The sequence below is a fragment of the Henckelia pumila genome, chromosome 4 (genome assembly GCF_033568475.1).
Source record: "Henckelia pumila isolate YLH828 chromosome 4, ASM3356847v2, whole genome shotgun sequence".
In the NCBI taxonomy this organism is placed as follows: Eukaryota; Viridiplantae; Streptophyta; class Magnoliopsida; order Lamiales; family Gesneriaceae; genus Henckelia; species Henckelia pumila.
In genome coordinates this window covers 167,017,340-167,034,270 of record NC_133123.1, presented here as the reverse complement: position 1 = coordinate 167,034,270, position 16,931 = coordinate 167,017,340, and the positions used below count along the sequence as shown (strand labels likewise).

The following is a 16,931-nucleotide window of genomic DNA, read 5'->3' as shown; positions in this document are numbered from 1 at the left end:
CCCCGGGCAGCGATCCAATCGCTGCCCGTGTTTTTGCCCGAAAAATTTTTAATTTAAAAAATTTATTTTGTTTCAAAAATCGAGGCTAAAAATTTTTTGTACAATCGATTAATTTAATCGCTTGATCTGAGCAACCTGGCTCTGATACCACTGTTGGAGAACGGCGATCAGATCAATCAGAATTGATACCCGGTGCAGCGGAAGTTTAAAAATTTTATATGGAACGATTCCATAATGGGTATCCAAACTTTACGATTAAATTGTGTGTGTAAAAATTAACAATTATAAATTTTTACCTCCAATCTCGAATCGAGATTATGGACACCAACAGATTGCTCTGCTCTTGTTGTATCTCCCAGGAACTGATGGACGAACTGTTCTTCAATCAGGTCCACGAACAGAGATTTAATCCCTCTGATAGATTGCACTAGAAAATCTATCAGAAGTTTCTACGAAGAAAATTAACGAATTTGATCCGTTAAACCAGACTGTAAATTCAAAATTCACAGGCTGAATTTTTCCCGAGAAGAGGGGAGGGGGGCGGCCACTTTTAGAGAGAAAAACCAGGGTTTTCGAAAATTGTGACCTCTGTTTTTTAATTTCTGTACTGCAATAACTTATTTATAATGTGGGCTGCTAACAGTTTAGGGCCCATTAGTCATAAGTTCAAGCCTGACAAGCAAAGCCCGCATGTTCAGAAATTAATATAAAATTCATCGTGACTCTGATTGATAAACCGATTTTACCAATGTTCACAGAAACTATTTCTGCACCTTTTAAAGTCAAGATAAATTTTTCTGAATCCGAATTCAGTGATTTCCAAAAATGCCCATCCCTATGTCATTTTAGGAAATCTTACTCCTCTACTCTTAAATAAGAAGTCCAACTTCCTTGTTCATTAAATTTAACTCTTTAAATTTAACTATCTCAACGGGGATTAAAAATTCATTACTCTGTGTGACCCTCAATGGTTCAGGGATACAGCTAGCCGTGGGCTCACAACTCCTTGTGACTCGGAACAACAATTTCCGACTTGCCCATCGAATCATGGTAAGAGCGCCTAGCAACATCGCCCCATGATTCCCTAGGTATCACTGATAGTGCCTGCAAGAACCAATAGATTTTGGTTAGCGTACAGTACGGTCCCTTCATCCATATATCCCGATCGAATCAACAACCATTGGTATATCGAGAGTCGTTCGAGATTCGATAACTATGCAATGCATCTTGAAGATCAAATAGTGACATCGCATGTGCTACTAAGAAACCATTTCTTAAATCACATCATGTACTCTGGCAAGAGATTCGTCACACTAATATCTCCTCAGATTGCATAGGATATCCACACTCGCAAGTATGTGGTGAATCCTTGACAACAAAGCATCGACTCCTATATGTGTTGTAACTGTACCCAATCCCGACACTTGATGACCCCAATAGAGTCGGTAAACGAGTCAAAGCACAGTACTAGCATATAGAGTCTCAATGATGTTTCAAGTAGTAAGGGCTAATGGTGTACAACCAAAACCACGGACTTTATCCACTCGATAAGTGATAACCACTTGGAAAGCCCGGATAGGGTAGTTCGATCATTCATCGTATGAATATCCATTTGCATGCTTCGAACATCTCTATGTTCCTTACCAATGAAACGTGGTACTCGGCATCGCAAATGCTAGTCTCAATCTCGAGCGATCTTTATCCTTATTTGCGGACGTCTCAATTGACTAGGAACAGTTTAGAATATACAGTGACTATAAGATGTGTTTCATGATAGACATCCCCATGTTCTACCACATCTTACATACACTATAGTATATTCAAGGTCTTTATCAAAACAACAATAGTATATCACAATATAACAATATGAAGAAAGATAAAGTCATTGCCATTAATAAAAGTGTAAATTATATTAAACAAAAGATTGTTTATACAAAGAGTCATCAAAGCCCTTAGCCACAAGTTGGCTCACCGGACACCCACTCTTTCAATCCACCTGGTCGTCGGTGTTCAGCCTTGACCTGTTGACAAACCAAACATCTTGAAACAAATTGATATACACTCCGCTTCATCCCTTTCCACCAGAATCTAGTTCGCAAGTTCTTATACATTTTCATACTTCCAGGATGAATAGATAATTGACTCCTGTGAGCTTGAGAAAGAATATCGTTCCTGAGCTCCGCAACATCAGGTACAACCACTCGATTCGATAAGCATAATAAACCATCTGCCTGATAATGGAATCCAGATGTATTAAATCCATTGGCTAGACGTGCCAAACGCTGAGTCTTAACATCAGATATCTGAGCATCTCTGATCCGAGAATACAATGCTGGCTCAGATAGAATAGTATACAATCGAATCCCATTTCTTCCTTTCTTGTGCTTGAGCGTAAAACTCAATGAACAACACTCTTGAATCATATGAGATACTTCACTAGTCTGAAGTGCAGAAAATCTCACCTGCCGACTCAAGGCATCAGCAGTAAGATTAGCAGAACCTGGATGATATTTGATTTCACAATCATAATCCTTCAAAAGATCCATCCAGCATCTTTGTCGCATATTCAACTCTGCCTGAGTGAATAAATACTTCAAACTCTTGTGATCCGTGAATATCTTAAATTTCTCGCCATAAAGATAATGCCTCCAAATCTTGAGTGCAAATACAATGGCGACTAATCGAGATCATGTACTGGATAATTATTCTCATGCATCTTCAACTGTCGAGAAGCATAGGCAATAACGTGTCCATGCTGTGTCAGAACACATCCCAACCCCTGACCAGAGGCATCAGTATAGACAACATAACCTCCTGATCCAAAAGGTAGAGCTAGCACAGGTGAAGTAGTAAGACGTCTATGCAGCTCGTGAAATGACTCCTCACAATCCGAGGACCATATGAAGGCAACATCTTTCCATGTAAGCTTTGTCAAAGGCCTGGCCAATTGTGAAAAATTCTCGATGAACCGACGGTAATAACCCGCTAGACCCAAGAAACTACGAATCTCAGCAACAGTCGTCGGACGAGAACAGTTCAGCACTGCCTCTATCTTACTTGGATCAACAAATATTCCTTCACTGGAAATCACATGACCGAAAAACACTACCTGATCAAGCCAGAATTCACATTTGCTCAATTTCGCATACAACTGCTTATCTCGTAACGTCTGTAAAACAATTCTCAGATGCTTTTGATGCTCATCCTTGTCATGAGAATAGACAAGAATATCATCAATGAAGACGATGACAAATCTATCCAGATATTTTCGAAATATCTGATTCAACAGATTCATAAAGACTACTGGTGCATTCATCAAACCAAATGGCATAACCAAAAATTCATAATGCCCGTATCTGGTCCTAAAAGCAGTCGTAGAAATATGTGAGTCTCGTACCCGCATCTGGTGGTATCCAAATCTCTGATCTATCTTGTAGTAAATAGAAGTACCCTGTAATTGATCAAACAGATCATCAATTCGTGGCAAAAGATACTTATTCTTGACGGTGACACGATTAAGCTTCCTGTAATCAATACATAATCGCATCGATCCATCCTTCTTCTTGACAAATAACACAGGTGCTCCCCACGGAGAAACACTCGGACGAATATATCCCTTATCAAGCAGATCCTGCAACTGCTGTTTCAATTCCCTCATATCTGACGGTGCTAGACGATAAGGTGCTCGGGATATAGGTGTAGTTCCTGGTACTAGATCAATACCAAATTTAACCTCTCGAACTGGAGGAAAACCAGGAATCTCATCAGGGAATACATCAGAAAACTCGCTGACAACCGGTAGCTGATCGATACCCGGACTACTCATGGACATATCAACTGCATAAATGAGGTAGCCCTCCCCACCTGACTCCAAGACATGACATGCCTTCAGAGCCGATACAAGTGGCATCGGAGGTCGCTCCCTCACCATAAAATTACCAGCTATCACCCTCATCCGGATGAAACTGTACCAAACGCTGATAACAATCCACAGTAGCGTGATGCAAAGTCAGAATATCTATTCCCAAAATACAATCAAAATCGGCCATCGCTAATATCATCAGATTAGCCGATAACACATTACCCTCAAACTCTATAAGGCAACCCATCACTAGACGCTTAGTTACTACCTCCTGCTCCAGTGGAGTAGATACAACTAAATCCATATCTAATGATACATAAGGTAATCTATGTCTCTTAACAAAAAGACTATAAATAAAGGAATACGACGCTCCAGTATCAATTAAGACAAGTGCAGGAATACCACATAACAGAAAGGTACCTTCCAACATGCGATCGCTTCACTCCGTAGCCTGCTCCTGAGACACAGCAAATACCTGCCCTTGAGTCTGTGGACGGTAACCAGAAGAACTCTGTGGTGCTGTCTATTGACGTGGAAAAGTAGAAGCCCGAGATCCAACCTGTGATCCCGATCCACTAGCAGAACCCATACGCTGAAGACAATATCTCCGCAGATGTCCCTGCTCACCACAAATATAACAAGCACCAGTAGCCTTCCGACACGAAGCCGCAGGATGCTTCCCACCATAGTGGCTGCAAAATTCCTCCTTCTTCTTCTTCTTTCCAAAATGGAAAGTACCTCGTGAACCACGAGAACCATACGAAGTAGTAGTAGTAGTAGAAGAAGACATAGGTCCAGATTGCACAACAGATTGAGCCCTAGGCCCAAGAGATCTACTAGGCTGTCCTGGCATCATCAACAGTGCCTGCCTATTGCTGTTCTCCACTTGACGGCAAGGGTTCACCAAAGTCTCATAAGATGTTGGATTATCACATACGACAACTTGTGAGTAGATATCTTGATTCAGGCCTTGCAGAAAGATATCATACTTGGACGCATCACTGTTATTGATATGAGGACTAAAAGGTAGAAGATCAAAAAATCTTTGCTGATATTGATCAATAGTCATTGATCCTTGCCTCAGAGTCAGCAACTCCATAAGTCGTGCCTGACGAACAGCTGGAGGAAAATACAGTTTTTGAAACTGCTAACAAAAATCCCCCCAAGTCACCTGTCCTCTCTCAGTACGTTCCTGAGTATCTTTGGCATCCCACCATAAGCGTGCTCGATCCTATAGAATGAATTCTAGAACTTCTAGTTTCTGCTCCTCAGTGCAATCGAAAGCTCGAAATGCACTCTCGAGTTTAGAAATCCAACCTCTTGCCTATTCAGGATTCTCACCTCCCAACAAGGGTTTCGGTCCTACTTGCATGAACTTATTGATAGAGTAACGACGTCTACCCTCATGAGGACGATGTCGATCATCCTGATGGCGATGGTGACGATGATAATGACCACCTCCCTGGCCAACACTACCGTGACTCTCGTCAGCCATATCCTGAAAAGAATTGCACATTAAAATCCCAAATGCACAATTATTACTTAAGACTAGAGTAAATCCCAAGTGCTAATTCCCAAAATCTATGCATGCTCTGATACCAAAAAATGTAGTGACCCTGCATGGAATCACCTACTAACTGGCAACTAATATCATGCATTAAACTTAATACAACAAAATTCTTAATAGAGTAAAAACGTGCGGAAACATAATCGATAATTTACATAACAGTTTAGGAAAACATATCCAGGCTTAATCTATAGTGATACAACCATATCGAAGAACTTAAAAGTAACCATTATACAGCTAAGCAAATCTTGCTGTATAAAATCCCCTGAAAAGCTCCGGCTCCCTACTCCTGCCTCGAACTACCGGCTCCATCCATCCTGCGACCTGCCCCTTGGAATGGGTGTCCAAGATAACAACTAGGACGTGAGTGCTAATGCCCAGTACATAGACATGAGTAAACATATGTATATGATGCATGCAACATGATGACTGGTAAAGGGTCATCTGAAAAGTCATGCTCAGTACAGGCGCCACATGAGTGCTGCCACCGCACGGATCAACCTCTGGGTGCAACCAAACTCGTCTAGTACACCAGAGTAGTCAAACATACATGTTCCCGCCGTCGCGGTACTCTCAGTGACAGACTATCGAGTATAGAGCTGAGCGGCTCTATAATCAGGTATAACAAGGTATAGGCTCAACGTGTATGTGCACATGATATATGAATATATAAAATGGTAAAACATACATCATGCCACATAATAATGCCAAATAAATGCAACATATAAACATGTATACTCGCTGGCAATCTCAGTCAATGTGTATGTACCTAACACCGAATTCTGAACTAAGCTGGAAAAAGACAACCCCTAGCTGTCCTAGGTCAACTTCCAACCCGACCTGGTCTCAAGCCCGACCCGACCTGCTCTCTTGGTCCGACCCCAAGCTCTTCCTTCCCAAGCTCCCGGTCTACTCTTTCCCGAGCAGAAATATGAAGTGAGATGGAAGAGGTATGAAAATAACTGAACCTCAAGATCCTATTTATAGACAAACATCTGGGATGTTCGGAATTCTCAAGCTGAGGTCGAGACGTCCGAGCTCCTATATGCACGCCACGTATCAAATGCTTAAGCTGAGTCACTACCATTTTTGACAGCTCATGCTTAGGCACCAGCAGTCACACATGCAAGCATCCACACACCTGCCTGCCTGTCCTTGAGGGTTCAGTCTTGTACGTGCTCTGATTTTGGTTGACAAGTGTTCATTCCCGACCTGAACACAATGTGCTCTTCCCATGACCGAACACTACCTAGGCCTTGCATAACACTTTCTTGAACTCCTAGACCCGACCCGAGCTACACATTCTCTTGGCCGAGATCTTAAGTCTAAGCCCTCCATTTTCTTGAGCACCCAAGTCCCGACCCGAGCCATGTCCTTTCTTGGATGAACCCCTAATAGCCAAACCCTCCTTTGGTTCCCATCATGCCCGACCTGAGCCCCCAAAGGAAGACCCGAGCTCAATCCAAGCTCCATACCCGAGCCAAATACATACACATGATCGATCCCTAACCACTCAATCATGATCGACCCGAGCCACTCATGACCGACCCGAGCCCATGGTCAAATCCATCAACCCTAGCTCATTCTCATGTCATGTGTTCTTGATCCTGACTTGTGCTCTGATTTGTTTATTTAGTAACCCTTAATCATGTTAACATATTATTATCTTAAAATGAACTCTGGGTTAATGTCATTTTGTTGTTGTTTTGCATTCGTTTACGTATTTTAATTATGTATTTTGTTTTTATTTCATATTTTGTGTTTGCATGATGTGTTCCTCGGTTTTGTGGTTAGGTTGTGTGTTTTGGCGGATACATGGACGAAACTTTGGAGCAATGGAAATGCTGGAATTATTCTGAAGAAAAGCGCTCGATCGATCTGCGATATTTAACCGATCGAGCGGAGTATGTAAATGTGAAGAAAGTAGGCTCGGGAACTTTTGACCGATCGATCTGCAAGATCCTGCCGATCAAGCGGCTGCCTTATTTTGCAAAACTGTAGGATGCTATATTTTTGCTCGCTCGACCGACAGAATTTAACCGATCGAGCGAGAGTCGTTGTTCGAGAAGGATTTTTAAATTTTGGAAACTCTTTTATTTTGGACTCTAGCTTTTATTAGGCTTTTATTCCGTTTTCCAGAGAGAATTACCAGACTTTTTGCATCTCTCTTTGGCGGCTAGGTTTTGTATTTCAACTTTCATCAAGATTTCTTCCTTTCTTTTGAATTTTTATTGAGTTTTTCATGAATTGTAGCTAAACCTTAATACTTGGTTGAGGTAGACAAGCCCTTGATTTTGTTTATTCATGAGATTCGATTTTCATGGTTTAATCCTTGTTGAGTATCAATAGTTGATCTGTTTTATTTCATGTTTGTTTGCGAAATTTTTGGATTGACCATCTTTGGATTTGATTATGCAAACTATAGCTAAATTAGAATTCAAATCCGTAATTGTTTGAATCAACTAATTTGCAAAGCAACTACGTTTAATATTTTCTGCTGTTGAATTTGTTAAATCGTAGGAACAACTCTTGACTAGGCTAAATACATCCGCTGGTGCATGTGTTGTCTAGATTAATCAGTTTCACTCATATGAATGCTACCTTAGATTTAAATATAGATCGCTGGTATTTGGGTTGATTTATTGGTAAGGGTTAATCTAGAACGCTGGTGTCTAATTAACTAAGATTAAGGTGAAACAGGAATTTGATTTTCAATGATGAATATTTGATAGGATTAATTATTTTTAGGAATCAATGATTGAATGAATAAATATCAAGGGTTTAGTCGACCGATACCAAGACTTTTTTCTTATAGATCTCTTCAGTTTAATTTTCAATCTTGCATGATAGTGATAATATTTCTTTTTAATTGCTTAAATTTTCAGTAGTTAATTCCAAAACTCAAAAACCCCCTTTGTTTTATTTAGAACACATTAAATTTACCCTTCCTCGTGGCAACGAACCCTACGTACACTACTACATATTTTTGGTTATCTGATTGAGTTGGGTAATTTGGGCGTGACGCGACTTAGCGCTACCACACACACTACATGCCAAAGTGTGTGTGAGAGAGCGGTGCGCAGGCGCGCTTGAGTTACGCATCTCATATCTTCAAAAAATCCAAAACAGCGCGGGCGCGCGTCACCTTCGCATTTTAATTCGTCAAAATTCACCGATAGCGTGGGCGCGCGATTCCAATGGAGCGGGCGCGCGGCAGTCTCGAAGTTGGTTCAAAAATTTCTTTACTTTCTTGATCTTTTTGTCTTCAACAATATCATAATAACCTCCAAAATGATATTCAAGCATTCCGACTTGGTTTCCATGTATTCCAAATCCTTCAACTCTCGATTGTAAAACATGGAGCAAATCTTGGAACAATATGAATCTTCGAGCACCTCCTAGATTCATATCAGACTCCCCTTCTTCAAAAAGATTTGTCCTCAAATCTTGCCCCTTGTCTACAAAAACCAAGCACGAATTAGAAACTTTAAAATTAATTTCCACATGCACTAGTATACATTGCGCACTCAAACCATACCAAGACTCACGAAATTTCTCATACTTAAACTAAACACCTTATAACCTTTTGCATGCATAATTAAAATTCCATTAAGCAAAACATAGATCAAATTCCTCCCCTTCTTAGACTTAGTTAACCCTAACACGAAATTCATAGATAAATACAACCATTATGCTCTAGGAATAAGAACCAATTTGCATGCAATATGCCATTCACAACTCCACTCAACATATCTATTCATATGCAACCATAACAAATATTCATCCAACAGATTCATTCTTTTGGGCTTCTCAAAATTACACTTCAAACTCAACACACATGTCAATTCATCAAGCAAATAAGGCAATGACGAACATATAGAGAAAAACTTATTTTTTTTAAACAAATACTTGCTCACATAAACTTTATCATGAACACTGCACAAGTATTCCTCAAAATCATTAACCCAGTCATGCAATTTATTAACAATTTCAAACCATAAGAACCATGAAACCAAAAGAGATAAGAACTCATACCTTTGTGATAGTGTAGTAACTACCATATTTTTCTTACCTCGTTGGTACTTGATCAACTCTCCAACAAAAATTCCAAATCTTTGAAAACTCTCACCATGAACAAATAAAACAAGTTCTCTCGTGCACAATACACAAACTTTAAAATTCCCATCACTATGTATAAATAACACAAGTATCAAATATTCAACATGCCCATTAAAATTTTTGCTATATACTATGACATAATCAAATTATACCACAATAAATATATCTCTAGCTGGATACAAAACATAATCCATCAAACCCATGAAAGTATTACGCACATTAGGTAGCCCAAAAGTAGTTACTAGAAAATCAATCAAATAGGACTTCCCACCTATGCTATTCATCCACAACTCTCTCATATCAACATAAACCAAATCACTTAATCTCATATCATACCATGATTCAAACACCTCGAGATCAAGAATCACAACACATTCCATGGATGGCACATTCACAATTCTCCCTTAATAGTATTTAAATCCAAACAATTGAGAATTGAAATCATACATTTGAAAGTAGACATTTGATTGGTATTTAACATTTAAAGTTAAATCATACCTCTTGAATGGAACAACTCTCAAATCTCTAACATAATTTTGTGTGTGACCAACTTCTCATGGATCCAACATGTTAAGCCTTTTAGTAATGTATCTCCTTTGCTTCTTCATCAACACATCTCCAAAATCCTGCAAAGAAGAACAAACAATGCACGGGATTGAACCGTCTAAATCATGAAAATGAGATAAAACCTCTTTGTACATAAGTACTTTAGGAATTTTATTCATTTCCAAAAAAAAATTCAATCTCACAATTTTGAACTATATATATATATATATATATATATTTACTTGGTCTCTTTCTACTCATTTTCTTTCCTCTCCTTTTTTACCTCAAAGGTCATCTCACTTTTTTGTACACTCTTTCCTTCGACCTCTAATATTTCTTTTTCTTTCTTTTCAATGGCTATCTCACTTTTTTATCAATCATTTTTTCAGTCATATCACTCAAATTTTCAAATTCCAATTGATCCTCAAGAAATTCTTTTCGACTCAATTTAATAACAAGATTACAAGACTCATACAACAACAAATTACTAGTCCCACTATGAACATCAATATGATTCTCATCTACCACAATAACATTAGATGAATCTTCAACACATAAAGACTCACCTACCACTTCACATTTGTCAACACAAACATCATCAACTAATGAAGTTTCATCAACATAAATTTCCTCAACTTCAACTTTTAATTCATCATCAACTACAACATTGAATTCAACATATACTTGAGAATCCTCCAATTTCATCATAACCTTATTTAGACATTGACTCATATCATGCTCATCTTTTCTAGGAAACCACAAGCATAAAATATCACAAGTAATAAAATTTGAAAGTTTAGATGTACCTAACAACAGTTATCAAGAGTCTATAGGTATGGCTCCTTATGAGGATCTTTATGGGAGAAGGTGTAGATCTCCCGTGCACTAGGATTAGGTTGGCGAGAGGATTCTCTTAGGGCCAGAGTTGGTGCAGTAGACTACAGATATTGTGAGAAGGATTCGAGACTGAATGAGAACCGCACAAAGTTGTCAGAAGAATTATGCTGATCGACGATGACGCGACCTTGAGTTCGCAGTAGGAGACCATGTATTTGTGAGAGTCGCGCCCATGAAAGGCGTGATGCATTTTGGTAAGAGAGACAAGCTCAATCCGAGGTTTATCGGCCCATTTGAGATTTTGGAGAGGACTGGTACCTTGGCTTATCGTGTAGAGCTACCTCCTAGTCTTGCAGCGGTGCACAATGTATTCCATGTCTCGATGCTACGGAATTATATCTCAAACCCATCACATGTTTTTGATTTTGAGACTCTTCACTTGGCGTTGGATTTGTCGTTCGAGGAGAGACCGGTGCAAATCTTGTCACGTGAGGAGCAGAGGCTGAGGACGCGAGTTATTCCCATGGTCAAGGTCCGGTGGCTAAATCACTCTGAGGAGGAGGCCACCTAGGAGGTTGAGACCGACATGCGGACGCGTTATCCGGATCTTTTGGGTACGTATCTCAATTTCGAGGACGAAATTTCTTTTAAGGGGGGAGAGTTGTAACGCCTAGAATTTCGCTCACGTTAAATCGTATGCATAATTATGAAATTTAATATTTTAAATAGAATTAAATAATAATAAAATAAATTAATGGTTTAAATGACTTTTATTTATAATGATTATGTGTTTTAAATTTAATTAGGATTTTAAAGAGCCTAAAATAATTATTTTAAGGTTTATTTCATAGAAAATTATAGTTATATATATATAAATATCTTAGAAGTTCATTTTTCACCTAATCGGATAATTTTAAGAGTTTTAGGGCACTTTTGATTTGGGCTTCTTAATTATTACGAAAATTTTCAATATTTTGCCCAACATAAATTGTTGTGGGCTAGTGCTATTCAACCCAATTTAATAGTTTTAGCTATTTTATTCTTTTTGGGTCCTAAGCCCGTTAACTTGATAAAACCCTAATCTACCTCATCTCCTTCACCAATTTCTTCGGTTGTTGAAGAAAAGAAACAGGAGACTCAACCTTCCCTTTTCCATTTTGCACACACCTCACAAATTTTGAAATCAATCTCTAGATTTTTGGGGAATTTTCGGGAGTCTCGCTGCATGTTTCGCACGTATATCTCGTATCTTTGAGCTTAGGCATGTTTGATTTCTTCCCTCACGATTTGATCGATATATTTTCTACCATTGAAGTTTAAAAACTTTTGTATGCATTTGTCTTGTGGTTTGATAGCTCAAAAATGCAATATACGAGCACTATATCATGTTTGGATTGTGCCTTGTTTTCTTTTTTTTTTTCTTTTTTATTTTCTCCCTTCTTAGCTCACGGGTGGTTCATTGTGCTGTTACCTTGGCTTGGTGAGCTCTTTGAGGTCGAGACTTGTTGAAGGAAATGGGTTGGGATTGGTCTATGGGAGCGGCCAAAGGATCTTATTCTTGTTTGAAGGCGTGCAGGGGCGTGAGGGCTGGGTCTTTGGGGAGGTATGATAGCCTTCGGCCGAGCCATGTAGCCCGTGTTTTAGGCCATGGCCGGCCCAAGGAGGGGTCCGGCAGGACTCCGTGGTGGTCCTGACGGCGTGGCTCCGGCCAAAGGTGGCCGGAGCAGGGTTGAACTTGGGGGTGAATTAGACTGGGCAAGGGGATACCGGGAGAGGGAAATGGCGTGAGCTGCTGGGAAATTTTTGTTGGGCTTCGGCAGTCCAGGCTTGGTCAAGTCCGGGTCAGGTCAAATCTTGGATTATAGGTTTGGGGCCTAGGTTAATTTATTTGGGTCAGGTTAATTTAATCAGGGTCCAATCGTTATTGGGTTTAAATTGGTTTTGGGCCAAATATACATATTGGGCTGCACTAGATTTAGTTGGGTTTCGAGTAAAATTATTTGAGCCTAAATATTGCATTTATGGGTTAAATTCTAATATAAATTGTGTTTGGGAATTTATTAAGTTATTGGGCGCAAATCATCCTATGTGGGCCCCAATCTGTCTTATAGGGCTTAAGTGAATAATTATTTGGGCTTGAAGTATTAATTTGGGATGGAGAAATTGTATTAAGTATTAATGGGCAACATTTAGTTCCAGGGTCTAGGTTAAGGGGCAACAACTTGAACCAGCTGTGTCAAATCAAATAGTCCATAAATATATATTTAATAGATGTATATGTATATTTTGATATAAATGTTATTTTTATAAAAAGAAAATAAATATATATTTACGGGCAAAATTTTAAGGAAAAATAATATTTTTTTTATTTTTTTTATTCATGATTCATGTATATATTTTTATGTTTAATTAACGGCATGTGTAGAAAAATATTTTTGGGATAATTGATGTGATTTGTGACAAACACGGGACTGGAGGTCGGGATACCAGGCCAGATGACCTTTCCACTTACGATTATGAGCCTATGGATCCCCAAAGGTTGGGTGAAGTGGCATAGGGCGTTAGGGATTACACCCCACAGGCCGCCACCACGTACGATGAATTTAGATTGATCAATCGAATTAGGTTACACTTCACTGATATGACCCACAACAAAGATTTTATGATTATGACATGCCATATTTATGTTATGTAATTATGATATGATTATGTTATGATTTATTATTGCGCATATGATTTTACATTCATGCATGCATTAAATTCCTCAGGTTATTTTTATATGCGTCATGCGCTTGCATGTGATTTTATTTAGTAGTACTTGTTATGTATATTATAGAGCATAATGGGCCTCTAGGCTCACTAGATCTAAATGGTGCAGGTGAGCTTGATACCGTAGGTGATGATGTGGTCCCGACTGGCGGCGAGGGCCTCTGAGCATCCACTGCTAGCTTGCTTGCCCGTGACCATTGCAGTATTTACTTCCGCATTTTTCTTAGATTTGACTGAGGACTGTATTGAGCTATTTACAGTGCATGTTTGCCTTTTTACTACTCATGCTATGAATTTGACTCTGTTTGGATATTTTAAACTATGTAGTTCCGCATTTTGCGATATCTTATTTCGCGCGCTTGCATTTCTTTTAAATTATTCAGGCATTTCAAATTGCTCGAGTTCAATCAATTTATTATATATTATATCACGTGGAATAAAACTATTTTTTTATTAATGACGCATATATGTATGGGCATATATGTGGTGTTTATATTTTTTTTAAAAAAAATTCCCTCAATTTTTCGGACGTTTCAGTTGAGGACTGAGATTATGACCGAGGCACATTCGTCTCCGTACTCCATTCATCCTGGGAGTACGAAGATGTACCGAGACTTGCAGACTTTGTATTGGTGGCCAGGGATGAAGCGAGACATTTGTCGCTTCGTATACGAGTGTTTGACCTGTCAGCAGGTCAAAGCAGAGCATCAGCGACCAGTAGGATTTCTTCGAACACTCTCTATCCTTGAGTGGAAATGGGAGAACATTACTATGGATTTTGTGGTTGGATTGCCGAGGAGCGCCAGAGGATGCATAGCGATCTGGGTGATTGTCGATCGACTCACCAAGTCGGCACATTTCTTGCCGGTGAGGACTACTTTCCCCATGTTGCAGTATGCAGAGCTGTACATCTGAGAGATCGTCAGACCTCATGGGATTCCAGTCTCGATTGTGTAAGACAGAGATCCGAGGTTTACTTCTTCTTTCTGGAAGAGTCTTCATGCAGCTTTATGGACAAAGCTGCAGTTCAGTACTGCTTTTCACCCCCAGATCGATGGACAGTCGGAGCGGGTTATTCAGGTCCCTCAGGATTTGTTGAGAGCCTGTGTGACTGACTTTCAGGGCTCATGGGAGTCAAGGCTACCTCTAGTAGTGTTTAGCTATAACAACAGTTATCAAGCGTCTATAGGTATGGCTCCTTATGAGGCTCTTTATGGGAGAAGGTGTAGATCTCCCGTGCACTGGGATGAGGTTGGAGAGAGGATTCTCTTAGGGCCAGAGTTGATGCAGCAGACTGTAGATATTGTGTTAAGGATTCGAGACATGATGAGGACCACACAGAGTCGTCAAAAGAGTTATGCTGATCGACGACGACGCGACCTTGAGTTCACCCTAGGAGACCATGTATTTGTGAGAGTCACGCCAATGAAAGACGTGATGTGTTTTGGTAAGAGAGGCAAGATCAGTCCGAGGTTTATCGGCCCATTTGAGATTTTGGAGAGGATTTGTACCTTGGCTTATCGTGTAGCGCTACCTCCTAGTCTTGCAGCGGTGCACAATGTATTCCATGTCTCAATGCTACGAAAGTATATCTCAAACCCATCACATGTTTTTGATTTTGAGCCTCTGCACTTGGCGTTAGATTTGTCGTTCGAGGAGCGACCGGTGCAAATCTTGGAACGTGAGGAGCGGAAGCTGAGGACGCGAGTTATTCCCATGGTCAAGGTCCGATGGCTAAATCACTCTGAGGAGGAGGCCACCTGGGAGGCTGAGTCCGACATGCAGAAGCATTATCCGGATCTTTTCGGTATGTATCTCAATTTTGAGGGCGAAATTTCTTTTTAGGGGGGGGGGGGGGGGGAGAGTTGTAACGCCTATAATTTCGCTCACGTTAAACCGTATGCATAATTATGAAATTGAATAATTTTAAATAATAATAAAATAAATTAAGGGTTTAAATGACTTTTTTTTGAGCCAGGTTTAAATGTCTTTTATTTATAATGATTGTGTGTTTTAAATTTAATTAGGATTTTAAAGAGCCTAAAATAATTATTTTAAGGTTTATTTCATAGAAAATTTTAGTTTTATATATATAAATCTCTTAGAAGTTCATTTTTCACCTAATCGGATCATTTTAAGAGTTTTAGGGCACTTTTGATTTGGGCTTCTTAATTATTACGAAAATTTCCAATATTTTGCGCAACATAAATTGTTGTGAGCTAGTGTTATTCAACCCAATTTAATAGTTTTAGCTATTTTATTCTTTTTGGGCCCTAACCCCGTTAACTTGATAAAGCCCTAATCTACCTCCTCTCCTTCACCAATTTCTTCGGCTGTTGAAGAAAAGAAACATGGGACTCAGCCGTCCCTTTTCCATTTTGCACACACCTCACATATTTTGAAATCAATCTCTAGATTTTTGGGGCATTTTCGGGAGTCTCGCTGCACGTTTCGCAAGTATATCACGTATCTTTGAGCTTAGGCATGTTCGATTTCTTCCCTCACCATTTGATCGATATATTCTCTGACGTTGAAGTTTAAAAACTTTTTGTATGCATTTGTCTTGTGGTTTGATAACTCAAAAATGTAATATACGAGCACTATATAATGTTTGGCTTGTGCCCTATTTTATTTTTTTTTTCTTTTTTATTTTCTCCCTTCTTAGCTCATGGCTGGCTCATTGTGCTGTTACCTTGCCTTGGTGATCTCTTTGGGGTGGAGACTTGTTGAAGGAAATGGGCTGGGATTGGTCTATGGGAGCGGCCAAAGGTTCTTATTCTTGTTTGAAGGTGTGCAGGGGCGTGAGAGCTGGGTTTTTGGGGAGGTATGATAGCCTTCGGCCAAGCCATGTAGCCCGTGTTTCAGGCCATGGCCGGCCCAAGGAGGGGTCTGGCAGGACTCCGGGGTGGTCCTTCCGGCGTGGCTCCGACCAAAGGTAGCCGTTGCAGGGTTTAACTTGTGGGTGAAGTAAGCTGGGCAAGGGGACTCCGGGATAGGGAAATGGCGTGAGCTGCTGGGAAATTTTTGTTGGGCTTCGGGCAGTCCGGGCTGGGTCAAGTTCGGGTCGGGTCAAATCTTGGGTTATATGTTTGGGGCCTAGGTTAATTTATTTGAGTCGGGTTAATTTAATCAGGGTCCAATTGTTATTGGGTTTAAAATTGGTTTTGGGCCAAATATACATATTGGGCTTGACTAGATTTAGTTGGGTTTGGAGTAAATTTATTTGAGCCT

At 39.7% G+C, this 16,931-nt stretch overlaps 1 protein-coding gene across 1 annotated transcript; it reads left to right on the top strand.

The window, feature by feature from the left end:
* Nucleotides 1-14,891: 14,891 nt before the first annotated feature.
* Nucleotides 14,892-16,639, top strand: LOC140862291 (uncharacterized). Its single transcript, XM_073265301.1, has 2 exons — nucleotides 14,892-15,507; nucleotides 16,422-16,639. Exons 1-2 carry the CDS (start codon nucleotides 14,892-14,894, stop codon nucleotides 16,637-16,639), a joined length of 834 nt encoding a protein of 277 aa, XP_073121402.1.
* The last annotated feature ends 292 nt before the right edge of the window (nucleotides 16,640-16,931 follow it).